This window comes from Perca fluviatilis, chromosome 11, assembly GCF_010015445.1.
Source record: "Perca fluviatilis chromosome 11, GENO_Pfluv_1.0, whole genome shotgun sequence".
NCBI classification, from domain to species: domain Eukaryota; kingdom Metazoa; phylum Chordata; class Actinopteri; order Perciformes; family Percidae; genus Perca; species Perca fluviatilis.
The window spans coordinates 18,566,432-18,594,179 of NC_053122.1; the positions used below are offsets into that span (position 1 = coordinate 18,566,432).

Sequence of the window (27,748 nt, forward strand, 5' to 3'; positions counted from 1 at the left end):
TCTTCAGCCCCCAGCTGGGACAGTGGCCATAAAACATTTTAAACTCTAGGTGGATAATTCATGCTAAGCATATTTGTTTTTTGTGAGATCATTTTCAGTTTGTTTATTCATCTACAGGAAATAAATTGATTAGTTATAGTTTAGATAGTGACAGAACTTTTTTCTTCTGTTTTCTAAATTCCTACTTTTTCATACTCAGGAAGCGGATCAGAACATAGAAATCTTCAGTCACCATCATGCATGTGTCTAACTACCAGAAGATTTGTGTCATTTGAAAAGACTTAAGGAGAGAAAAAGACTACGAATACGAGAACTCAGTCAGCAGACAGAAACAACAATAACCCAGTGCTTAGACATGGCCGGCACCCAGACCAGTTTGAAAACCCCTTTCAAAGACTTCACCTCATTCAAGGGCAACATGAAACGGCTGTATAGAGAGCGACTTGAAGACGCGCCCATTAAGAAGCGAGTGATGGCTGAGATCAACCTGAAGCGTCGCAGCTTGGATTCCCTCCCCAAAACTCCCAAGGTAAAGAGGGAGCAGATCGAGGATCTGTGTCACGACTCTGACATGGATGTGGAGGGCCGGGCTGAACTGCACATGGTGAGCTCTGCTAAAGCCCTGGACCTGAGCCCTGGGCTCAAACACACACTGGCCCAGTTCACCCTCAGCAGCCAGAGCTCCCTCGGGGGCCCAGCTGCCTTCTCAGCCCGAACCAGCCACGAGCATTCCCCGGCAGGCATGCCCCCCCTGCCCTCCCCTCCTGTTCTGGGAGGGGGCCCTCTGCTGGTTCCCTGTGACAGCTCCACCGAACTCACCCACTCGCTGCTGGAAGGAGAGTCTATCTCCTGCTTCATCGTTGGCGGAGAGAAGCGGCTTTGCCTGCCCCAGGTGCTCAACTCTGTGCTCCGCGACTTCTCGCTGCAGCAGATCAACACTGTGTGCGACGAGCTCTACGTCTACTGCTCGCGTTGTGACGCTGAGCAGCTGCACATCCTCAAGGTGCTGGGCATTCTGCCGTTCAACGCACCTTCCTGTGGCCTCATTACACTGACGGATGCGCAACGGTTGTGCAACGCTCTGCTGCGTCCTGGGGCAGTCTTGCCTGCCGACCCCAGCGGTAAGCTGTCGACCCAGGGCCTGCTGAAGGAGAGTGAAGCCAGTTTCCAGGTGGAGCACCAGTGTTTGGGGAAGTGCCAGGGTCTCTTTGTGCCCCAGTTCTACACCCAGCCTGAGGCGCCCTGCATCCAGTGTGTTGAGTGCCAGTTGCTCTTTTCACCACAGAAGTTTGTCATGCATTCACACAAGTCACCTGATAAGAGGACCTGCCATTGGGGCTTTGACTCAGCCAAGTGGCCCTGCTACCTGCAGCTTGCCAGGAAGTACCAAGGCATGCCTGAGGAGCCAAAGCTCAAGCAGCTCCTGGACGAGGTCAAAGAGAAGTTCCACTACCAGCTCAAGAGGTCGCTAGACAAAGTAAGTGCACTTCTGAATGATACCTATGTCTTTGTTTGTTTACATGCATTAACATGGCATTCATCATCATTCTGGGAAGGAAGCCTATTAAACATGTTTTATTATGTTGAATGGTTTTCCATAGTGTGTGTATTCAGCAGGTTTTCTAGACTACCTTACAGCTGGTATTTTCTTAAACCTGTGTTGACCTACAGTATTATGTGTTAAAGAGACCTGGGACTGGCGGTGACATCTGCCTAGCCAGGTCTGATCAGACAAGTAAGGCCAGCTGGCCACAGCTGAAGGGGAGTGCATCATTTGCCCCCTCAGGTCCCCTGGAGGTCACTGGGAATGTCACTGAACAAAAGGCCAACATAGGAGACTTAGGAATGGCCTTTTAACCCCTATATACAAAAATTATGTTAGCAGTTAATTGTTGGACCCTTTTATCTAACTGTAAAATAAGACCTTTTCTAGTTTGCCCAAGTTAACTGGAATTTGTCTTTCAGCAAATTCCTACACAAAACAGAATGCAAACTAAGACATTTTTGGATGATTAGACGATATATCGCAAATCCTTTTAAGAGTTGCTCAGCAACAAGGACAAAATACAGGTACATCATTAGTGACCCTTTTACCTCCAGGCAAACCTGAAAGTAAAATGGCTTCATTGCATTACCAGTAGTTATCACTGAAAGCCAGAATGCAGCAGAGTCTTCCAAATGATTTTGCCGATTCTTTTTATTCTTGCTGTGTAAATCATGTCAATGCAGTTATCTAAACGACAAGGGCAGCAAGCCTATTGAAAAGTCAGCATTCATTGGGGGGGGAAAAGCTCTAGATTGTTTCCCTGCCATTGACTGGTTTATGTCTAATGACCTCCCTCTGACCACAGTGGACTGCCCTTTTTGTATTGCTGTATGGGTAAAGGTGGGTTTGTGTTTTTGTCTGTTTGGTGTGGTGTGTTACATCCATGTCCACCAGTTTTTACCGGCTTTCACCAGCAAACACACATTTTGAACAGAAAGGGGCTCTACTACAACCCCTTGCTGGCAAGATTTATGTGTGATAGTAGTACAGCAGGCAGCAGGATAAATGAGTGTAGAGTAGGGAGATTGCAGTGTGTATTCACAGTGTGTGTGCAGGTGTGAGTATGCACATTTCTGGAACACATTTTGTATTGTTGTTTTTGTACCTGAGATGGGGAAATGCCTTGCTTTTTTCTCTGTCTGCCTGGTTAACTTGGTGTCTGAATGTGCCGGAAATACGGTCTGCTGTCTCGTCTAGCGTCTCGACCGCATTCCTGTCTCGCCTCTTCCTAATTGTCCTCCTTCTCTTCCTCCGGCTTGGTTTAAGGCATGCATCTTGGAAGACGTAGACATTCTTTTTAAAAGGCAGAGACATTTTAATGTTTTAATAGGAAACACACATGAAAAAACATACATACAGACATATGTACAAAAAAACGTATGCTCAAGGTGGATGATGAGTCCTACAATGTGGTGTGTGTTTTTGTGTGAGACATTGCCAACGTGTGTGTGTGTGTGTGTGTGTGTGTGTGTGTGTGTGTGTGTGTGTGTGTGTGTGTGTGTGTGTGTGTGTGTGTGTGTGTGTAATGAGCGACTCACTGGAGGCTAGTATGACGCATCTTCGTCTCACACTTTGCCAGTCTCACTGGAGCCTCTCTGTCTCACCACAGTTTTAGGTGCTGTCTTCTCTCTCAGGGGTAATTTCTCAGTCAATTGTTTTCCCTTTTCGTTGTGTTTTTTTTATTTTTTATTTTATATCTTGCAACTATTGCTAAGTAGTATTGACTAGAGTTAATATTCTGTTATTTGTGAGGGGTTGGCTTGATCAGAAATGGCAAAGTTTAAAAGTGAAACTTGAGCTAATTTTGTGTTGGCATAGACACACAAAGTCACAAATCGCCAAAATCCTGGAAAGACAGTTGCCTGTGAGTCTACAGGAAGCAGGTGATTTTAGCATTAAAAGAGGATGCCACTCCACCCCCACATCTAAAGGGGATGTACGGGTGTGCGAAAGGTCATTTGCCATAGAACGAGGTGACCTGGCAGTGTCCGCTTCACTCTGTGTGTGTGTGTGTGTGTGTGTGTGTGTGTGTGTGTGTGTGTGTGTGTGTGTGTGTGTGTGTGTGTGTGTGTGTGTGTGTGGTGTGTGTGTGTGTGTGTGTGTGTGTGTGTGTGTGTGTGTGTGTGTGTGTGTGTGTGTGTGTGTGTGTCTCTGTCTGTCTGAACAGGAAGTGAGGCAGACGGACATGTCTCTCACCCTGAACATCCTCCAGGGTCTCTGTGTCCAGCCGCCTCTGCTGCACTGGCTGTGTGACTCATACTTTCCACATCCCAGTGGATGTTAGTGGAAGTCCAGCCAGGCAGCTTATAGTCACACATGCTTTTTGGAAAGATGGCTCGCCTCGGTATGTTGGTCTAACCCCGACTGCAGACCCTTTTCCCAATGGCCCTTATTTACACACAGTGTCAATGTGGACATTTACAGGCAGTTCATAGTTTTACCGGAGAGCTCTGGGACCTCTTAAGAGAAGAGACACAAACAAGGGAGCTTTCTGGAAGATTTTTTTTCCCACATTCTCCAATGGCTAATGGTCCCACATCCTGTTAGGAGTGTTTGGTTTGAGAAGGTGCAGTTAAAAACTCCAGGACTTGCTCTCTATAAATGACGCTTTGTGCCTCAAGGCACTGCTACCCTGTCTACTGATCCCTGCTGTGTAAATAGTTTGCCAGACAGACGCCACCAACAGACAGCAATAAGCTTAAGAGTTACTTTAGTATCTGACAGACAATGAGTTCAGTTTGCCTTCAGGGGATGTGATGGACACTTGTACTTTCCACTGAGACAAGATCATGTGTCGTCATTTTTGTTGGGTGATTTCTTTTCTTATCTCACAAGACAGGAAGTAATCCCCATTATATATAAATAATAAATTCCCATTGATGATCATCATTTTGTTTATTTTGGCTATGTGTTTACATGGCATGTCATCAGGCATGCGGTATATTACACAACATCTAAAGGACAAAATCCCCAGTAGTAGTCGGTATAAGGTCAAGTTATATTTTAAGATGCAAAGATACACAAAGGTAATTTTTACTGTCTATAATGTAAAACAACTGGTAAACTTTGGTCATTGGTTTTATTTACCAGAATCATTAACTTTTCTTAGTTTATATGTCTAAAGTAGAAAAAAGTGTGCTTTTTTGAAATAAGAAAACATTATGACATGATATTTTAGACATATTTTCCCCACCCTAGTGAGCATAACCCCATGAGCATAGTGAACATAGCTGCTGTCTGTTGCTTATTTGCCTTAGTCTTGTTTGTGGCGTTGTGTTGGCCCAGAGTCAGAAGTGTCAGACGAAGAGAACAGCCTTTCTCTGTCTGTCTCGCTGGCTGGGCGGACACAGTGGCTGCGGCACAGACGGCAGACAGCTGCATCTCTCTGGCTTCCTCTATTTGCTATTTGGAAACCAGTGACTTCATTACCGCAGACTGTTGCAGCTGCACTCTCTGGCTGTCTCCTGGGCTGGCTGTCTGCTTGTCAGTCATTCTCTTGGGCATCTAATTAGATTTTGGCAGGCATGCTAATCGCTCACTGGGCTGCCTTTGCTATCTGTTCCTTCTTCCTCTACCTCTACCTCCATCATGATTTTAATCTTCGATCTGCCTTCTTCTCTTGGGTTCATGTCCTCACCCATCTTGACTTATGGCCTTCAGTGTGCTCCTCACTCTGCCATCCTTCGCTCACCATCATTCCTTTTCTTCTAACCCAGACGGTTCTGCTGTTGCCCACATGTGTCTGTAAACGGTCAATACCCCCTGGGCCCCAATCAGTGGACAGTAACAAAATAAGCAGCCAAATGACCCGATAAGTTGATCAATACATAAGAAATAAGACCACTTGTGTGCGTCTGCAAGGCGGATGAGAGGAAAGACGGTGGCTATTGATTGGGTCTCCGACCTTGATGGATGTGGCGAGTTGTTGGGTGACACGGACACTGAATAGAGGAGGCGATGGACCAAGAGGGAGGCAGGAGGAAACGGAGGAAGAGTGAAATGAGGAGACTCCAGTTACAGGGGCTGCAGCTGGTGTTGCATAACTTCCTGTCTGTGTTCAGACATGTGCATCAGTTTCCCAAATTAACCTCACCTCTGCTTCTGCTGTTGCCTGCCTTCATTTTTGCAACTCAGACACACTGCCAGACTGAAGTAGTGTCACACAGACACAAAAAAGGTATCTGTGGTCAGAAAACACCCCACCCCTGGTGGAGGCAGAGAAGAGAAGTAAAGAGTATGAAACCATGAAGATGTGAGGGTAAGGCCAAGACAGGTGCGTCTGGCTGTTGTCTCAGTCATAAACTGCGCTACACTTTGGTCGTCTTCCATGAAACAGGCCGTGTCCACAGCCATTAGGTTGTTATAGGGAGCTTGGGCCCCAGCTCTTCTTTTCACGAGTTGAAAATTAACCTCTCCAAGACCTGAGCTGAACCACAAATCTTGCCTGGAACAGCCCTCTTGGTTAGCCAATCACATGCCGGCTGGCTCGCATTTCCCCAGCTCAAACTCTCTCCTTTGCCCCCCACTCCACCAAAAGACACCCATACACATATTTCTATGTCTGTTTGTGCATTTTCCAAAGAACAGTTATCCACTTATACTGAATACACAGCCGCTTCTTTGAACGCCGGCCCAGAGTAACCTACAGTCTATCACGCCTGTATGTAGTTTGGTGTGGGTGGCTGCCAGTGTCCCCTATGCACAACAGACTGTGCCTTGGCCAGTGTTTGCTGCCTGTTGTAAAGGGCTAAATGGGGCCCAGCAAGGTAGGAGGGGCTGAGCCGAGGGGCCTCTGGTATGTCACCATCAGGTCAGTGCCAGTATCACAGCTCCATTGCAGCTCACTGGAAGAACGTCAAATTCAGGCTGTTTTTTTTATACATAAGAATCTAATCAAGTTTGGAAAATGGTCGAAGGCCTCAGCCACAGTTAATTTCACCACTTAGTTTTGTTGTGTACTAGCTCTCAGCTTATCCTGTGCACTACACCCCGCATTTACCAATAGTTTGCTGGTGGTAATTTTTCAACCCAGCTGCAGCTTATTATGTTTGACTGTTTCCTTGGTTTGGACTCATTTCTCACCTCACTACCAGAGGAAGAAGAAGAAGATAATGCGCTGCTGTAAGACTGATGTGAACTAGCTACAGCAGCAGAGATAGTCAGTCCAGATACAGTGGAGCCTGTGCCACGTCTGCCAACAGTCTCACAGACTAAATAAACTGGCTAAGCCCCTCCCAGCCAAATGTCCCGTGGGCTTTAAAAGAGTCCTGGACTAACTGCCTATTTGCATGTTCACTGTGCTGTGGCTCTCCCCCTTCAGGATGTCAGACCAGTTTGTTGCCTCTCAGGAAAATGAGAGTGAGAAAAAGTGAAAGAGGGGACTATAATGGGCTACGAGTTCAAACAAGACTGTAAGAAACGAAAGGGTCTTGGATTGCAACACATCTGGCAAGCTTGTCTAGGTTGTTTTGCGTGAGACCGGAATAATGAGGAGTCTTAATTAATCGATGTGTTGATGAGAAGATTAATTGTCCACTGTCTGGTCTCCCTGGGAGACAGTCAGATGAGCAGGTTGTGTGTATGTTGGGGGCAGGGAGTCGGAGGCAAGGGAGCTACATGTGTAAAAGGGTTGTGGGAGACTGCCAGCATGTGCGTTTTGTGAGCAAGAGAGGTTGTGTTTGCATTTGAAAGGCCACCTTCCCGGTAGGGAATGGTGATTAATGAAGATGTAAATGGAGAGACCCCGAGACGGAGCTTACCATAGGAGCGCCACACAGCAGACACACAACACACCATATAGGTACTTAGACTGCCTCTCTCGTAATATTTCCTACAGCTCCAAACTCCCAGACAGGGGAAATAACACTGGCTATCAAAGGCGTGTCATGAGTCCCGCTGGGCTGCCACTCGGCACATCCACAACACATTAAGCCCAACCACTACGCTGATCAATTATGAATGTTACAAACACAGAGAAATAAGGGGAAACAGTCGGCCTATACGATTAAAGTAATCCCCAACTCTCCACTTTGCCAGTAATTAAATTGTGTGTTTGATAATGTCTCCTTATTTTCATATGGAAGCGATTCTGCTTGCGTTGTTTGTATCAATGTTTTTTTGTCAGCGTCCCCCATGTGCGTAATTGCACACAACAATGACAGCCAAGGTAAGTGCTCCTGTGGCCCATGTTTTGACCTTCAGCCTACCCACCCAGATGAAAGCAGATAGCACAGCAAACCACTGTGAGATGCAAACTTGCCAAGTTGGATAGGTGATTACTTGCCCTGAAAGTCTTTTATTTTGCAGCCTCACCTTTGCTCCACTTACATCAAACACCCTCCAACTGTTTCTTTTCCTTCCACTGCTGGCAGCCTCTATACCCCTGTAAATCCTTATCTCACCAGGGGCCTGACTGTTAAGTTAGCAACTGGGAAACCGACTGCATTAGTGAAGGTAAAACAAGTGACGTTTTGTGGTTTGCCCAGTCTCTGCCTCTACCTTGACAAATGTGGATGTGTTTATCTCACCGCTATTCCCACCTGCAGTGATTTCGCTCATTGGAATCATCAATCTCGCTGATATTTCTTAACATACAGTGTTCTTTGCCTCATACCCCTCAAGGGTCCGTTCCAGCTCATCTAGATGCTGTAAATAGAGGACTGTTTCCCTCTGGATCCTCAACAGCCCCACTGCACCTCTTTGTAGTATAAACTAAGTAGTAGACAATCCTTGAGGTTGTTGACCTCCAGATGCAATAAATTACCTAACTGCTTTCATAAAATGTATATTGTGTATTTTTTATTTTAATATACTGCAGCTATATTAAGGATTGCATGTGTTGAGCCTGGAGAGTGCTCTTCAGCATCCTGCATGCAAGCTACTAGTCCATCTTAATTGTCCCCAAGCAACAGAGTGGTGTGTGCTTATGTGTATGACTCTTGTTGAGCATGTTGCACTGATTCTCGCTCTTTGCGTGTCCAGCTCTCTTTTCTGGCTTGCTCGTATTAAAACTGCTGGAGAGGCTTGGCCCGCATAGTGCCTTATTGCCCTTGACTTTATCATTTTGAAGAGTGAAGCAGTGCCTTGTGGTTTACAGTCTGGCTACATTTTAACTTGTTCCTATGAGAAGTTCACTTTGTTATGCCAAACATTTTCTTTGTCATGACCATCTGAATTTACCATCATTTATCATCCTGATCCCAGATGAGGCCATATGTACAGTAGTTTCTCAGAAGACTGACTCATGTTAAGGGAACAAATCTAGCCAAATGATGGTACATTTTGGCATGTTGCCTTTTTTGTCAGCTGATTTGGCAGACAAGGAAGCAGCCTTGGTTACAGGTGAACATTTTAATCAAAAACTAAAACTCTTTGTCCTTCTCTGTCATCAGAGGTGAATTACAGAAAGCCAGACTGTGACTTGACCCTGACATGTCCATACGATGACATCTCTTATTAGAGAGATGACACATGCAAATACACAAAGTAGCACGGGATGCTGTGCAGATGACACAGTCCACAGTTCATGATTAAAGGTCAAACACAGACAGACAGACAGACAGAGACACACACACACACACACACACACACACACACACACACACACACACACACACACACACACACACACACACACACACACACCAACCACCAACCACCATCAGTAACTTCCTCCCGTCACCACGCCAACCCTATCCTGCAGCGTGAGTCACGGTGCTCCATCAGTGCTGCGGTCTGCTCTCCACTCATCAGCGTCACTGTGGAACCAGGACAAAGATTTATCACCGTCCCGGTCTCTCACACAGTCCGTCTTATCTACGCCCAGGTGTGTTCACTTAGTGCTCTGACTCAACTGCAATGACATTTACCAAACCCAACTGTGCTTTTCTTGGGCTGTTGTCAAGCCTGCCTCAGACAGTGACTGTTCTAATGAAGGAAGTCTGGTGATCAAGTGTGTGTGGACTATTATGAGTTCACCTGTCATATGTTTTGGTGCATTAATATCAGTAAAGGCAGGATGGCCATATGCAGGTAGATTTCTTTTTGGTTTTGAAGTTTGTCTTTAATAATTCAGATTTTGTCAGTAGGGTTGGGCAATATGTCAATATTATATCGATTTTGTGATATGAGACTAGTTATCGTCTTAGATTTTGGATATCGTAATCCTGTAAATGGCTTAAGTGTTGTCTTTTCCTGGTTTTAAAGGCTGCATTACAGTAACGTGATGTAATTTTCTGAACTTACCAGACTGTTCTAGCTGTTCTATTATTTGTATTTAACCACTAAGTCATTATATCCCCATTACTGGTGATTATTTATCTAAAATCTAATTGTGAAGATATTTTGTTAAAGCACCAATTATCAACCCTATAACATATATAACGCAATATCGACATTGAGGTATTTGGTCAAGAAGATAGCTAGATAGATAGATAGATAGATAGATAGATAGATAGATAGATAGATAGATAGATAATTTAGCAATATCTGATTTTCTACATATCGCCCAGCCCTATTGACAGATTAAAAGTAAATGTCTATAGTCAATTTCCTAGTCCACAAGCCATTGTGAAAGTAGAGAGAATTGTCTTTGAAAACCAGAGCTTGTGACAGAGCGAAAGAGAGAGTCATGGTAGCTGATGGATTTGCATTACTGTAGCTGTGTTTGTGTGTGGGAGAGACAGGCGAACCCGAGGGGCCTGGACAGCAAAGCCAAGCTGCCCATGCAGAGATGAGCAGTAGAAGCTTCAAACAAGCTTCTGCATGTAATATGAATGAGACCGGAGCTTTCTGCAGAACAGTGAGGGGACCCAGGGCCTGTTTGGATTTAACGGTCTCTCTTTCCACATATGTGATTTTTACCCTGCGGGGAGTTTTGGCCAGGTGGAGCTTTGTCTTTGTCGGGCTGTGACTATATCATGGGTCAGCCCCCTTACCCTCTCTCTCTATCTCTTCAACCTTCCCTTCTTCTCTCTCCATCCTTTCCCCTACCCTCTGGCCTCGCTGCAGACAGCAACAACCAACCAAACATTGACATTTACTGCAGTATTCCACCTTACAGCAGAGCAGTAAGGAAGAAGTAAACGAACTGCTGATCAATATATGGCCACGTAGTAGGGCCAGTAAAGAAGGCTTTTAGCCCAGGCCAACTCAAGCTCTTGCAGTAAAACAACTTTAACCGTTAAGCTTGTGAGTGTTTTTTAGAGATTTAGCACAATAATTAAGAGTTTTTATTTCCACTTTTTACCAAGAGACCATAGCTAAATATAGTGTCTGATTGCTTTAAGACTATGGCTATCAGGCCAAATTATGATGAGGTTATTGTTGTTGTTGGGGGATTTAAAGAACATTAAGCTACTAAATGGCTATTTGAAGCAGGCGTCAGCATGTATTTTGAGGCATTTTAGTAGATGCTTTGTAATTTATTGTGAAGACATAGGGTTGGGCAGTGTCTCCATTTTGTGTTTTCTCTCTGAAGTGATAGCAGTGCATTGCTGGCTTGCTGACAGCCTCTGTCGGCTTTCAGTCTGCATAGCAACGCTCCTCCTCTTCTCTCTCACTCCTCTCATTCTCCAAACACTCTGAGTTGTTTTATCCATTCAAATAGTAAGCTGAGTTCCCTTATATAGAAAACCAGGCAGCGTGTGTGTGTATTTGCGGATTTTAACCAGTAACCTATCTCCAAACAGCGTCCCATGGCAGCAAGCTTCCCTAGAGACTTTCTGTTTCATTTTAAGAGATAGTAAAACACACACATACTGGCCGAGTTGCAGCTCAAATGATCAGTACAGTCATCTACAGACGAGCCCACTGGCCTCATTCTCAGTCAATGTGTTCTCTTGGGAGAAGTGTGTCTTGCTTGTGTCTGTGTGCGTATTTGTGCACAACAGTTGTTGCTTGCAGTACACCACGTCATCCTCCTACACTGCTGTTTGATGGAGCAATTGTTTGTTTGTGTGTCCGTGTGTCCGTGTGTCCGTGTGTCCGGCCTGGCTTGCCTGGTTGACTCACATAGGTGAGCCCAGCCAGCTTTGGTAATTAACGCTCTGGGGGGCAATGGGGACTGAACGTGGAGCACACGCACACACTGAGCTGCTGTGCTAGAGACAGTAAGCTGCGCATGTATATTCAGCCAGTATGCGCACAATGATTTTTAAATGCCCTTCACTAATTCAATCACATTTCCTTGTGCATATAGATGAACATCAGTGGCCACATTTTGATACAGGCCTGTAATGCTTCATGTCAAACCTATTGACATAAATTGGGGTAGTTTGGGTTAGATATATGTATTTCAAGAGTCAGAGCCATCATCCCCTCTACTATTGCTTTGAATGTGAAATGGCCTGGTACGAAAAAGAAAATACACTTTTAAGGTTTTTCTTTGCCGCGGCTAGAAGGGTAAACAGGAAATTTCAGATATCATTAATCTGTTAACCTGCATGCTGTGGGTCGTTTACAGGGCTGAATCGCATTTGCTTTCACATAAAGCTGCATGATTATGGTTAAAATGATCTAATGCGTCGTCGGTTCATGACTATTAATCATAGCACTTGAGGTGAGAGTGACATAATTTCATTGTACGTCTTTCCTCCGATGCATTGTCTAGACTGTTGACAGTTGCAACATGCATTTCAGTAATGTTGCATCATTGCTACAAGGGCTACAACAAACAATCTGACATTATTGATCAATTAATTGTGTAGTATTTATCCTTCTGTAGTTACCAGAGTTCAAAATGATGTGTTAAACTTGCTTATTTTGTCTAACAGTCATAAAACCAAATGATTATCATGGTGAGGCATTTCTACTTGATAAATTACTTAAATGATTAATGATCAGAGTTGTCATGGATTAGTTTTCTGTCAACCAGCTAATCTATCAGCACTAATTGTCTCTATAATAATTACGGCAACTAGATGCATAATATTGTAGCCATATTAGCATTTTAAAATGAGGTTGGACTGAGTGAAAATAACTTGGCTTGGACAAATGTGACATGATTTTGTAGTAATTTTATTTTTTTTAGAGCTAAAACACTTGGTTGATTAATTGATTGAATTTAATTATTTAATATTTTTTAAGCAAAAATACAAAAATTTGTCGATGTTCTCAACTTTGGATATTTACTGCTTTTCTTTAGTCTTCTATGATAGTATGTTGAATATTTTTGTATTGTGTGTGACGTGGGGTTGGTGGTTACCTTGGCCTGCCTAGTGTATTCCAGTCAGACAATTTGTCCATTCATGAGGTAACATTATTACAACCCTCCTTGTGTACTGCTGTGAATATAGACTGGGAGCCGCCACCTGGGATATGAGAAACGAAGGAGGTAGAGAGAAGGGGGACGAGAGGGAGGGAGGGAGGCAGGGGAGATGAATAGAAAAATTGATCGAAAGAGCTTAAAGAGACTGCTTTTTATGTGTAGGATCATAGTTATATACTGTAGCTGTACAGTTGTAGCTGTAACTCCTTTCTGTGGTAAAGCAGTAGGTGGACAGAGATTCCTCACAATCACTTTCATAACTTAATTATTTCCCATAGACTCCCATCAACTGTTTATCCATTGGCTGAGGTCTTTCAAGGCTGTGGTGTGTGGATTGTAAAATGGCTGACTGTAGCTGTGGAGGAAGGAGCTCAACATGTTGGCAGGGAGGGGAAAGGCTGTGTGTTTGAGGTGCGTGTGATAACTGTCTAGACAGAGTGCCCATGTGGTGCAAAAGTGTGTGTGTGTGTGTGTGTGTGTGACTCTGGCATGACTAGTCTGGCTGATGCTTATCAGTGTGCTTGTCTGGCTCTGTTCTGTTTCTCTTTGTGTTTGGAAAGAGGGAGGAACAGGTGTGTGTGTCTGGGGGAAGGCACAGACAGTCACATGCTGTCTGTTTGTCTCCTCATCTGTCTTGGCTGTTTGCCTGTCCTTTTTTTTTCTTTCCTGTATTTCTCTGCCACCTGTTTGTCTAACTGTCCACCTGTCAGACCTGTCCTTATCTGTGCCCTGCTCTGTTTTATTACCGCTTTAACTCTTTCTCCAAGGCTAAAGTGAATGAAAAATAAGTTGAATTATCTTCTCAACACATAGAGTAAGATATACAATATTTTTCTTCCTTTTGAGCACTAAGTAAATGGTCAAACACTTTGAACACTGAGTAGAAGACATCAGAATCAGAAAAGAATGAAAAGATTATTGAAGGCTCTTGACTTGAAGTGATCGAGGAATAGGCTGTCTTTGCATGTTGAAATATTCATTTTTTCTACCATGATTCCATTATACACAAGTATAACTGAAGCATTCACAGCAGATTAAGATTGTTGCAGAGTTAAGAACTAAACATGTAGACTCAGTCATCTCATTTCACAGTGCTGAGTTAATTAGAGAGCCTCCACCAAAAAAGTGTATTCCTTTTAATGCCCCACTTTGCTGCCGGGTTCCCTTGTGGGCTGTTATTGATTTGGCCGCTGAAACAAAGTATGGCTCCCAGTCCATGGATAAATGGCTTATTGGATTATTGTGTGTGTGTGTGTGTGTGTGTGTGTGTGTGTGTGTGTGTGTGTGTGTGTGTGTGTGTGTGTGTGTGTGTGTGTGTGTGTGTGTGTGTGTGTGTGTGTGTGTGTGTGTGTGTGTGTGTGTGTGTGTGTGTGTGTGTGTGTGTGTGTGTGTGTGTGTGTGTGTGTGTGTGTGTGTGGGGGAACATACAAAACTACACTCCAAAGATGAATACATCCGATCTTTATTGCAGGCAAAAGGCTACACACTATGTAGATCACTGTTTGGGGAAACTTTGAGGATAAAGTGGTGTTAGATGAGTTAAAAGTGAAGCCATAAATTCAGTTTTAGCGACACACATTTAGGCAGGCTTGATGCTTCAATATCTTGTTGCAGGGTTTTGGCCTGGAATTACAGTATATATCTACATACTGTATCTGTAGCTTGATCTTTGACACAGTCGATGACTGCAGCAGAACAGGATGTGGTCTAGAAACAGACAGGGCGTGCCTGACTGTCTGTGTATGTGCGTGTTCCTCCTTTCCTCCCTTACTGTCTAAGTCCGAATGAAAAGGCACCCAAATAAAGGCTGTTTACTTCCTCCTGAGAGGAAAAAGGAGAATGAGCTGCATTACTCTGTTCTCCTCTGCTGCCATCATCCCCCCCCACCCCCCTCCTGAATGCCAGGCTCATGAATGGCTCAGAGGGGGAGGAGGAAGAGGGAGGATGGGTGGCACAGTTCTGTTTTGTGAACCCCTCTGTTTCGGTCCCATGAGCGAGATTGTGGCGTTCGCCTGGGGTTTGTTTTAGTTTTCGTACCCGACCACTGATGCCCGGGTTTCAAAAGATGTGAAGACAATTGGGCCCCACAGTGTTTATGTTTTAGGGCACAAAAAGGAATTTAAATAGATTTTTATTAACACACACACACACACACACACACACACACACGGCCTGCCGCTCTGAGATGAAAGGTCAGACCAAGGCGTGCACACTTTTTATTGTGCCCTAGATAAGATTTGCCATTAGGCCTTTTAGGACCGGTTCTGTTTGTGTGTTATATCCTTTTGAGTTTAACATTGTTATCATTTCAGTAGCATATTCTCTAAAGAAACAACTCATGCTACCAGCTAAAAAAAAAGGAGCACACTGATCCTGGAGATAATCTTGTATGTAGGGCTGCAACTAATTATTATTTCCATCAATTCATCTGCAGATTATTTTCTTTGTTTATCTTTTTGTCTGTAAAATATCATACAATAATGATCACAGTTTTCCAGAGCCTAAAGTGATGTCTTAAAATGTCTTGTTTTGTTCAACCAACAGTCCAAAAGCAAAACATATTCCATTTACTATTATAATGATATAGATGGAGAAATGCTGGAAGTACTCCACTGTCATAAGCAAATATTTAGCATATTTGCATGAAAAGTGAGGCACACACAAATAATCAATTGATCAACTTATCATTACAGCTTTAGTTGTATCTCCAAAATGTTAGGGAATGCTAGGAAAGTTGTATTTCCTTTTTTCTTCTAATATTTTCAAAGTAAGTGGCGATTTTTCTCCATCCATGCATTACTGTAGTGTACTCATGTGTGGGGGGATGAGCCGTGAATGTGTTTTATTATGTATGGAGACTGTGTGTGTGTGTGTGTGTGTGTGTGTGTGTGTGTGTGTGTGTGTGTGTGTGTGTGTGTGTGTTCGTTCTTTAGATATGAAACAAGATTCCTCTTGTTGTCTGTGGGTACGAGCAGAGACTGGCAATAGCTGAAAAAAATCCTTCTATCCTCTGCAGTCTTCTGCTGCAAAGATCTCGGGAAAGAAATCTGTCAAGTTTTGTGAAGTTAGAAGCCTTCACTCCAATCAAAAATCAACTCTTCATAAATGATATGGTGGTGCTTTCACTAGCACAGCCAATTATGAAATCTAATGCTCTGAGCAGAATTTAATTTCTAGCTTAAACAATTACTTAAAATGACACAGATTGTCGGCCTCAATTTCAAATGCCCCCTTGCAAGGAATATCCAACTAAAGAGAATAGAGGCAACAGGCATTCCTGGTTTAAATTAGATGTTAGTGCTTTGCAGTGGTAAGCACAGATGGAACTCACAGTAGAAACACACGGCAGCCGCTGAAGTGCATTTTCTCTCTCCGCCTGCGTTAGCGAGACTGTGTATGGTAATGTACGGTCATGGATGTCTGTGGAGTAGAGTGGTGCTTGTTATTGTTGGATTTAACAGCACTCAGACTACACAGAGACACACAGAAAACAGTTTCTGCTCTATTATTGCGTCTGCTGTAGAAACGTCATGTGTGCTAAACTGAGGCTTTGGAAATGGGTCACTGTAAAAGTTCGCATGGCTGTGTGTCTAGAGTAGTATGTTTCATCTGGTTGGGGTGAACTGTGTCTGTGTGTCTCCAGCGACAGGCAGACTGCTGGTGATTAGGAATAACAGGGCAGAGTTCATCTGAGCGAGTGTTTGGAATGCTAATCCACATTGTCATAAGGCGAGCTTCAGCCTGACAAAGGGCTGGAGACATAGGGGGTTAGGGGCTGCATGTGTGTGTGTGTACATGTCTGTTTGCGTGATTGTGTGTCACAGAAGCAGATAAGAAGGTGCTTCATTATTGTAGATTACATAGTAGCAGTGTGGTGTGTGTTTAATAAAACAGGGCTGGGAGGGGAACGGTGGAAGGGACAAGAGATATGGGCAACTTTGTGGGGTGAGAAAAACTGCTGTGTTGAAATGAAACCTTTGCACTGCACGCATTAATTAAGGAATAGAGTGAGTGTGTGTGTGTGTGTGTGGGTGTTAAGCTGTCAACTGTCAGGTAAGCAGGAAATACAGATAGAGACAGGCAACCGTTGGTGCAACACACACACACACTTTAATGAGCTGTCAGTTGTCTCATCAGCAGAGCATTTGCTGTCGGGGTCAGGCAGATGAAAGACCTCTGGATGACCTGGTGTTAATGTCAGTTTGGCCCCATTCTCTCTCTCTCTCTCTCTCTCTCTCTCTCTCTCTCTCTCTCTCTCTCTCTCTCTCTAGCTCTCTCTCTCTCTCTAGCTCTCTCTCTCTCTCTCTCTCTCTCTCTCTCTCTCTCTCTCTTCTCTCTCTCTCTCTTTTTCTCCTCTCTCTCTCTCTCTCTCTCTCTATGCTCTCTCTCTTCTCTTTCTCTCGGTTTTCCTCTCTCTCTCTAGCTCTCTCTTCTTGTGTCCTGTTCTTATCTCTGCGGCTCTCTCTCTCTGCTGTCTCTCTCTTCTATCTCTCTCTCTCTCTCTGGCTCTCTCTGACTCCACCAAGCAAACTGCGCTCTTGTTGGAGGTGGAGTGACATGTTTAAGATTAGGGGAATGTAGTAGAGAGTGCCATCAACACACAGATTCAGACAACCTTCATATTGTAGGGAATCAAGCCAGCGATGACCCAGCTCGCCTCCACACCACTGCAGTGGGTTTATTGTCATTTCTATTAAATCTCCTCACTCTTTCCCCCCTTCCCTCTATCTCTGCCCTGTCCCATCATCCTACTTTCTCTGCCTCCCCTTCACTCCCTCCCTCCTCTTCAGTGCTGCAGTGCTGCCTTCTGTAGAAAAAAAGAGAGGAAAAAACAACCAATCGCAAGTGCTTGTAAACGGACGAGCCCCCTTCTATACAGACACACCTGGCTACGCATAGGGCACCGGGTAACACGTGCCAAGTTCTGCATCCCTGCCAAGACTTCCATCCATAAGGGGAAATAATGATTTTATAAGGCAAAGTAGCTACTGTTTAATTAAAATGTAGGCTATATACATTCCTTTGTCATGTTCATCAATGATGATTATAATTTTACAACGTTTAGAGACATCAATGTTTTATCAGACTATCATTTCCTTGCTACCTGGGTGCAAATCTCGCAGCCACGAGGCTTAAGAGATGACGCATTATTCGCCAAAAATGATTGCTGCTGCCCGCGAGGTGGATGTAATTCTGCAGAAGCTATTGTTGCTGCCGCGGGTGCAATGATTGGCAGTGAGGCACAACATCAGCAAAGCAAGCTGTGGTCATGGCCGGGGATGTGCCGATGCTACCGGGTGCGGGGCTCTCTGTGTCCCGCTGGAGCTCCGACTGCAGGTCGAGGTCGGCGCGAAGCTTTCTGGCAATAATAGCGATGTTGCTCCGCTGGCCGATACCGGCTGGTGACGGGTCGTCTGCAGGACCTGGAGCTCACCGCCAGTGTTTCAGTTTGACTGTTAAAAAGTGTTAAGATAATTAAAAGGTATTTATTTAGAATCAGGCTGGTTGGTTAGTTAGCTAACGCTAGCTTGCTATTCAACCAGGCTTCCATGTGACATAGCTAAATAAGCCGGACAGAGTTGTCCCTCATCTGGCGATAGAAACCCTGCTTTCCCCGTTCTGTTGGATCAGAGCTCCACAGCCTAAGTCCACAGGTACAAATTAGTTTTGCACCAAATGTATCGCAACAAGTGTTGCAAAAGTCGGGCGCAGATTCGCCTCTTTGTGATGCGAGAGCGCATACAGTGACAGATTCGAGAGGTTGTAATCACTGAGTTGTGGTTGTGATGGAAAATCAACCTGAGTAAAAAAAAAAAAGTACATGAGTAAATGTTGCATTACAAGTTTGCAGCTGTCATTGTGTTCATGCAAATATCAATCTACACATTTGTGAATATTTTTTCTACAAGTGCAAATTTCAATTTACAAGTTCAGATTTTTTTTACAAGCTCTAATGTTTTTTTTTCTTTTTGTGACTTCAAATGTGAATAATTTTTACAAGTGCAAATTTTTATTTTACAAGTGCAAATTTTTATTTTACAAGTGCAAATTTTTATTTTACAAGTGCAAATTTTAACATACAAGTTCAATTTTTTTGTTCTGCAAGTTCTCACATTGTATTCTACAAGCTCTCACGTTTTGCACCATATTTACCTTCATACACCGGCCTATTACATTTGCATGCATAAGCTCATTCATCCATGCCCTTGTAAATAAGGGACTATCCCCTACATACAGTACACAATAATTCACACACACAAATTAGGACTATTAGTAGTTGTTTCTTCTTCTTCTTCTTGTCTTCAACAGAAAAGATAACTTGTAATTGTAGTTGCAGACAGTACAATAACTATAATACATGTATGTAATGCACAAGTTTTGAGTTTGAGTTGAGGCGATATTATTCTCATATTTGTGTGTACAGAGCTGACGCCAGGACTGGCCTAGCTCACCTTAGTTATCATAAAGACTGGAAGTTCTGTCCAAATTTCATAAATACATTTACTAACCCATCTAAAGCAGACCTGTTAACACGTCGTGTTCTGTTGTGTAACCAATATATAAATAGAAATGTGAAAACAAATCATTTTAGAGAGAGTGGTGAGTGATTGAGGGAGTGATTAAGTATTCTATGGATAAATGTTTATAGATGGCTTTAAGAGGCTAGTAAGTCAATTATTGATACTTTCTACAACCTCTATCTCTCTTTCTTCCATCCTTCTGCTCTCTGCTTTTGCTATTTTCTCCCCATTGAATTCTCTTTTCCTGTTTATTTTTCCTGTTTATACCATCTCTCTACACCTCCCTTTTTCATCTCTGTCTGTTGCCGTGGGCTACCTAGCAGTTCATATTGCAATGCTGAAAAGGTGTGTGTGTGTGTGTGTGTGTGTGTGTGTGTGTGTGTGTGTGTGTGTGTGTGTGTGTGTGTGTGTGTGTGTGTGTGTGTGTGTGTGTGTGTGTGTGTGTGTGTGTGTGTGAGTGTGAACGTGAACTGCATACAGCCTGTTTGCAGCCTGTGTGTCATGTCAGGCCTGTCTGTGGCAGATAAGCATCAACTCCATCAGCTTGTGGCCTCTCGCTGAGTGTGTCCTGGATTTGCTCAAACACACGCATGCACGCGCATAGTGAAAATACATGGCTCAGAGGGAACGAAGCTGACACAATGAATCATAAACATTCAACACACAAATATGTCTTCACATTGAGAGAGAGGCTGACTCCAACCGTGTTGCATGCAAACCAATGAATCACACACACAGAGGCACATAATGACAGGCCATGTTGTAGCCATGTTGACTATCATCTTGTTCTATTCATAGGCCTTCCTCAGTGGGCTCATTCAGCCTCTACTCTTATCCATTTTCCTGCTGCCTTCTTTTCTTCCCCACTTTTAATGCCATTTGTCTCCATTTTCCAGCTCTTGGATGTCATTTGTCTCTATTTCCTTCATCTAAATTACATTTGTGTTGATCTTTCCCCTCTGTGACTGTTTTTTTTTTCTCACCACTTTCTTCTCGTTCCCACGCCTTTCTGACAAGGTTTAATTTTTCATAGTATTCTGACAAAAATAATCTATGCTGCCCTCTATCTCTTTCTCTGTTGTGTTTGATCTTGTGTGTGTTTTCTGTTTCTTTTAACCGCCAACTCTATCGGTGTGTGTTTCAGAAGGCAGTGGAGGAAGAGGAGAGCCAGGTGAGGAAACCCTCAGCAAATCTCTGCTCCCCCAGCAGCAAGTTGCCCGATGCCGACCCTGCAAGAAAGGTCAGTTGCCGGCTCCCTCCCTATCCACCCATCCCTCCATCACCTCCTACCGCTCCAACATCTTCCCCTCTTCCCCCTCCCCCTCCTCTACAGACAGGTCAGCTCTCAGGGTCACCACCCCCACCCTGACTGACAGACACACACACACACACCCCCTGCTCACCCATTCATAGCAGCACGCGTCTCCTCCCTGACCTGTCAGGAAATACACTCATTCAGCGGCTGAAAGGCTTTGCTTCTTCAACTCCCCCTTGTGCAGCACACATCAACTTTACATGCGCACACACAGGGAAGAAGCTCTTTATCATGATCATCTTTTTTCTCGTTCTCTCTCTCTCTCTCTCTCTCTCTCTCTCTCTCTCTCTCTCTCTCTCTCTCTCTCTCTCTCTCTCTCTCTCTCTCTCTCTGCTGATGGATGATCCCCCATCCACATGTATGCACGCATATATTTACTTTATTATATTATAGCTCCAAGAGCAACATGTACAGTGCAGCACATTCCCTTCTCCTGCTGCTTCTCCCCATGTATTCATGTGGATGCATGTGACATATGTGTGTGGGCATGTAACAGATTGCCATTGTGATAATACATCTGTTCTGCTGCAAAATTGTATGCAAAGATCAATAAATGTGGATTGAATATGCCATTCTGTGCCTTTTTATAACCATAACATAATGGCTTTAAAAAAACAGGGTTGTTGTGTGTTATTTATGTGTGTGTATTTGTTTTGTTTTTCTCAGGGGAAAGCATCTCAACCCACTCTGGTGTTTAACCGTCTTTTCTCTGACATCAAGGAGGAGCCAGGACACCCCACCCTGGTCCATCCCAGGTACTACACCTTATTAACTTTGATTAAACAACACCAATAGACCATTTTAGATTTGCAACTAATGTATAGATATATCATTATTGATTCATCTACGTTATTTTTTCCATTAATTATAAAAAAACTGAGAATGGCCATTACATTTTCTCACAGTCTAAGCAGCCCACAACCCAAATATATTCAATTTACAAAGATATAAAATAGAGAAAAGCAGCAAATTTGCACATTTAAGAAGCTGAACTCCGAGAATATTTTACATTTTTGCTTGAGTGAAACGATTAATTGATTATCAAAAAATTCTGTTGATTGGTGTCCTAGAGAACAAATCACTAGTTGTTGTTTTAAAAAGTACATTTTTATTTAGGGGGGTAGTCTTTGCTTAAAAAAGCATCTATCAATACTAGAACCTATTCCTGTTGGCCAGGTGTTATCTTTACAAGCCTGTTACCTCTGTGCCAGATACTGTAGGTGTTTTTTGCCCTTCTGCTATAGTGAATTATTACCAAGTAAAGTTAAGTTTCAGTTTGACTTTAGTTTCTTTCTCACAAAATACAATTCCCATTCCTTAGTTCCCTAATTGGTGCTGCACTCGCTCTTTTGCTCCCTCTTCTGCTCTGTTCCCTCCTTGTCTTCTCTCCTTCATCACATGTTACCACTCTCCCTCCCACCTTTCCTTTTCTTCCCAAAGCCCTCGTTTCCTCTCTTCTGGTTCTCTGTTACTCCCTCCATCCCTCCCCAGAGCACACCAGCCGGTGTCGGGATATGGTGCTCTGATAGCTCACACAGTAATCTAACCCGGATTAAAAACCGGAATTAGATGGTTTACGGCGCCATAGCTACATGTGACTGCCGTGACATACTGACTGTGGGGGCTCCCAGACGTCAGGCCAGACAAATTGGCAGGGTTAAAGTTCTGGTCACCTACCAGCATCACATAACTGCTACACTCTCAAACCAGTCAGGACTTGCGCAGACCAGTTTGGAGCATGTCTTTTGCATTGCAGCGTTACTAATAATTGCACTGCTACAGCCAAGCGTCATTCTACACGTCCACAGCACTTAACGTCGTATTTGGGTTACCACTAGCATCCATTAGCTGTACACTTGTCAAATACAAGCCAGGCGTTACATTATTCAATCACATCTTTCATGTGAAGGAGTTTCAGATTCCCATTCAGGCGAGCAGGCAGTGCTTCGTCTCCATCCAGAGGAGAGGAAACGAGGCTCGGTTGGTAGTACTGTAGTTTTTCAGGCAGAGCCCCACTGAGCTGTCATGCTTAACCTAGATCACAGCTCCTGCTCTGACTGGAGGGGGCTGCTGGTGGGGGAGGGGTTCAGAGCTTCTCTTCCCTCCTCTCCTCCATCTGCTTCTCTATCTCTCGGTCTCTTTCTATTCCTCTCTCTTCCTTCCCACCATGCAGCCAGGAATAGACAGATAGTGTTGGCTCAGTGGAGCATCTCTCCAGGCACTATCTCTTTCTCAGTTGTACCCACTACCTGGACATTTGTGATAAGCGAAAGGTCTGTTTAGGCTGAGATCCTGTAAACACATGATAAGAAGTATCCATATTCCTGGGGCAGTGGTGGCTCTAAAGGTTAGAGAAGCGAGCTTGTGACCGGGAGGTCGTCGGTTCAATCCCCAGGCCGACAGGATAAAATCTGGGTGGGGAAAGTGAAAGAGCAGCATTTGTCCCTCCCTCATTACTACCACTGAGGTGCCCTTGAGCAAGGCCCTTGAGCTTAACCCTTGTGAAGTCCCGGTGACCCGAAGGACAAAACAAAGGTTAATGCAGCACCTTGGTGCTCGTTTGTACAGCATTTTGGTCAGCTTAAACGGTGTTTAAATGTGCTAGGAAACAAACTTTACTTACTTACTTTACAAGAGACAGGGTTTAGAGAGCAATTCTCAACAAAATAAACGGAAGTACATCATCCTTGTGTGGTCCTTCGGGTCCCGGTGACCCAAAGGACCACTGTGTGAATGTGATCAGGGTGTTCCTGCAAAAGAGAGGCTGCCTCTCAGTGAACCTTCCCTGAATAAATAAAGGTTAAATAAAAAAGAAATTAAAAACATATTCCACATTGTGTTTTCAGCCACTCAGAGCATAGTTACTGTAGGCTAAAACAGCCACTACATGACTTTTGTTCTGTTACTGTGATTCAGCTGTGTTTTATTGCTGTAGAGGTAAGAGGCCTACATGAGTTATTGCAGGTGTATGTCGCTTCATGTTTAACAGTATATTAGCGTTGCAGTCCATAACTTGTAACATTTTAAGTTTATTGCAAAAACAGAAAGGTATGTGAAAGGTGACACTGCTACCATTCTGAACTAGAATAGACTACAACAATAAAAACAGAGACAAAACAGATGCTTGATTCAATGTGTACAAAATAGTTGTGTAAATTATAGAATGTGGTCTAGAGCTACTCAATCTGTAAAGTGTCTCGAGATAACTCCTGTTATGATGAAAACTTTGAATTGAATTGAAATTACTTTTCAATGCTGTTGTATCTTCAGCATTTTTGTGTTAGGGTTAACATTAGTAAACATGTATGTACATATGAAGTCAGTTCAGTGATTTAAATGTATTCTTTCTTTTTTTTCTTTTTTATCTCGGTCTCTCCCCCAGTTACTACCTGTACACATATGATAAGATGGTGGCTCCCAACGTGTCTCTGGGGAGGGAAGCGGAGATGAGCCCCGAGATGTTCGGAGCGCTGCTCAAACACCATTACAACCGCAGAGTGCTGGGCCACGACGAGCCACCCATGGGTCAGTAATGATACACACAGAGTTGACGCCACGACTTGACAAATGGAAAGACATTTATTTATATACACTTGACCACTTTGCTAAACCAAAGCAAGCAAGACTTTTATTTATATTGCACATTTCATTCCAAGGGAGCAGGAATGTTTTCTGTCTGCTTTTGAACAGTGTTAATGTTGGAGCACATCTAATGCAAATCTGGCATCAAGTATTCCAGGAACTAGGACCATAAAAACTAAAAGCCACTTCACTAACTTTAGATTTAACCCTTTGAACAACCGAAAGGCCTGAGCCAGATGATATTGGATAAGCAAGTCAGAGAGGTACTGCACTGTGGAGCAAGAAGTAAAATGTGATCATATTTAATGTCAAGTTCCCAAGGTATACGATACTGACAATTGTCATTCCTTTTAGATAGATACTAAAAATGAGCAAGTAAGTCCCACCCACTTCTCAAGCCTTTCAACTTTTATGTCATGATCCATTCTGTCAAACGCTAAACTCAAATCTAATAATACTAAAATAGAATAATACCTTTTCTTACACACTCTATAATAATTATGTTTTATGTAAGTAAAAAAAAAAAACTGAGCAGAGCTGAAAAAGGTGAAATGGCAGGAAATTGCTTCTAATTTGTTCATTAAATTATTAACTTTAGAACTCGCTAATATTAGCTACATGCCTTACATGGTCTAGCTACATTACCCAACAGGTGAATTGAAGTTTCATGTTCAGAAATCAACTTTGTGTGATTAGCAATAAAAATGGTAAGGATATTAACAGAAATGAATACCAATGTAGAATACATCCACTTTTATGTAACTTTTATGTAAAATGATCAATAGTCTATTCTATAATGTATGTGCTCCGGAACTGTGCTTGAAACTTTGGTAATACTTTACTTACATGTCACTTATTCAGCATTTATATGCAGTTTATTTACATTTAATGAATAGTTTTTAAACACTTTTTAATATAACCAATTTCACGTTAAAGGATTTCCATGAAGAAATTTGATCATTTAAGTAATTATTATTACTTAATAAATACTCCCATCACTGTACACTGCATGTACATTAGATGCACAAACATGGCTGACACATGCCTACTTTAAATACATAAAACGAAAATAATATAATGTCCGCAACACTGCTTTAAACTCCCATATTTAATATAAAAATGCAACGTTTCGACCCAGCTGGGTCTTCTTCAGGCAAATGTTAAAGCAGTGTTGCGGACATTATATTATTTTCGTTTTAAGTATTTTCATTTGTCCTGCACCTGCCAGAAGGTGGGATGTGCACACAGTTACTTTTTTTATACTTTAAATACATGACACACACATACAGTAAGAGATTTACATACATACAACATAATGAGAAGAGAAATGCAGATCATGCAGACACGTGCTTACTGTAAACACACAACGGTAAACTGCCATCCAACAAACACACATTCATGCACACACTTAACGTTATAGCATGCAGCGATTCCCATAATTGTGCATTGACCTTCACATAAAGACTTTGGGGCCACCTCAGTTTTGATGAACAAGAGGGGTGGTAATGGTCTGTGACCTCTTCTCTGCACTGTGTTTTTATGTGCATGGTAAAGTGTGTATATTAAGTCTGCATTAAGATGTGTGTGTGTGTGTGTGTGTGTGTGTGTGTATGTGTATATATATATATATATATATATATGTATATGTATGTGTATATATATATATATATATATATATGTATGTATATGTATGTATGTATGTATGTATGTATGTATGTATGTATATATATATGTATATATATGTATATATATATATATATGTATATATATATATTATGGCATGCCGTTTAGGAAATTATTATATATATATATGTAAAGTTTGAATATATTGAATGAAAGTCTGAATATTTTGAATGAACTTTGAATATACTGAATGAACATTGAATATATTGAATGTATGTCTGAATATATTGAATGGAAGTTTGAATATATTGAATGAATGTCTGAATATATTGAATGAAAGTCTGAATATATTGAATGGAAGTCTGAATATATTGAATGAATTTCTGAATATATTGAATGGAAGTCTGAATATATTGAATGAATTTCTGAATATATTGAATGGAAGTCTGAATATATTGAATGAATTTCTGAATATATTGAATGGAAGTCTGAATATATTGAATGAATTTCTGAATATATTGAATGGAAGTCTGAATATATTGAATGAATGTCTGAATATATTGAATGAATTTCTGAATATATTGAATGAAAGTTGAAATGGAATCTGACGTCATTGTCTGCCACCATCTTGTGTTTTCGTTGTGATTAATCCTAACCGAAGTGTGACACTATGAGCAAATCAGCAAGAAATCTAGTGTCAGCAATTTTGAGCAATGAAGAGATTATTAACACACTGGCGAATGCATGTACGGGCCAAAACACTGGTAACGATAACTGTATCCAGTACCGTTCTACCAATTTAAAAGTTTATTCACTTTTTCATCATGGAAGACTAAATGAAAGGAACCTCTTTGGTCAGGCAGGTCCCTTTCATCAGGCTCACTCAACACGCCTTTCATTCAATATATTCAGACTTTCATTCAATATATTCAGACTTTCATTCAATATATTCAGACTTTCATTCAATATATTCAGACATTCATTCAATATATTCAGATTTTCATTCAATATATTCAGACATTCATTCAATATATTCAGACTTCATTCAATATATTCAGACTTTCATTCAATATATCACATTCATTCAATATATTCAGATTTTCATTCAATATATTCAGACATTCATTCAATATATTCAGACTTTCATTCAATATATTCAGACATTCATTCAATATATTCAAGGTTCATTCAATATATTCAGACTTTCATTCAATATATTCAGACTTTCATTCAATATATTCAGACGTTCATTCAATATATTCAGATTTTCATTCAATATATTCAATGTTCATTCAATATATTCAGACTTTCATTCAATATATTCAGAATAAGATTCATTCAATATATTCAAACTTCACATATATATAATAATTTCCTTAACAGCATGCCATAATATATATATGTATATATATATATATATATATATATATATATATATATATATATATATATATATATATATATATATATGTATATATATATATATATATATATATATATATGTATATATATATATAAATATATGTATTATTATGTATTATGTATATATGTATGTATATATATATGTTATATATATGTGTATATATATGTATATATATATATGTATATATGTATATATATATATATATATGTGTATATATATGTGTATATATATATATATATATGTGTATATATATGTATATATATATGTATATATGTATATATATGTATATATGTATATGTGATATATGTATATGTATGTGTATATAGTATATGTGTATGTGTATGTATATGATATACACACACACACACACACACAACAAAAGTGAGAAATTGTGGGAATGGTATCCGTCGTGATACATGAAGTCTGACTGGCCGCCTTCTCCTCCTTCTTTTTCTCTTTTTTTCAACCAATC

At 41.9% G+C, this 27,748-nt stretch overlaps 1 protein-coding gene across 1 annotated transcript in view; it reads left to right on the top strand.

Annotated features, from left to right (window-relative positions):
• The first annotated feature begins 201 nt into the window (after positions 1 to 201).
• Positions 202 to 27,748, top strand: part of skila (SKI-like proto-oncogene a) — a 35,631-nt gene continuing 8,084 nt past the window's right edge. The window contains exons 1-4 of the mRNA XM_039815518.1: positions 202 to 1,477; positions 20,478 to 20,573; positions 21,315 to 21,403; positions 24,031 to 24,173. Coding sequence (XP_039671452.1) covers positions 356 to 1,477; positions 20,478 to 20,573; positions 21,315 to 21,403; positions 24,031 to 24,173 — 1,450 coding nt within the window. The 5' untranslated portion in view covers positions 202 to 355. The remainder of the gene's footprint in view (positions 1,478 to 20,477; positions 20,574 to 21,314; positions 21,404 to 24,030; positions 24,174 to 27,748) is intronic.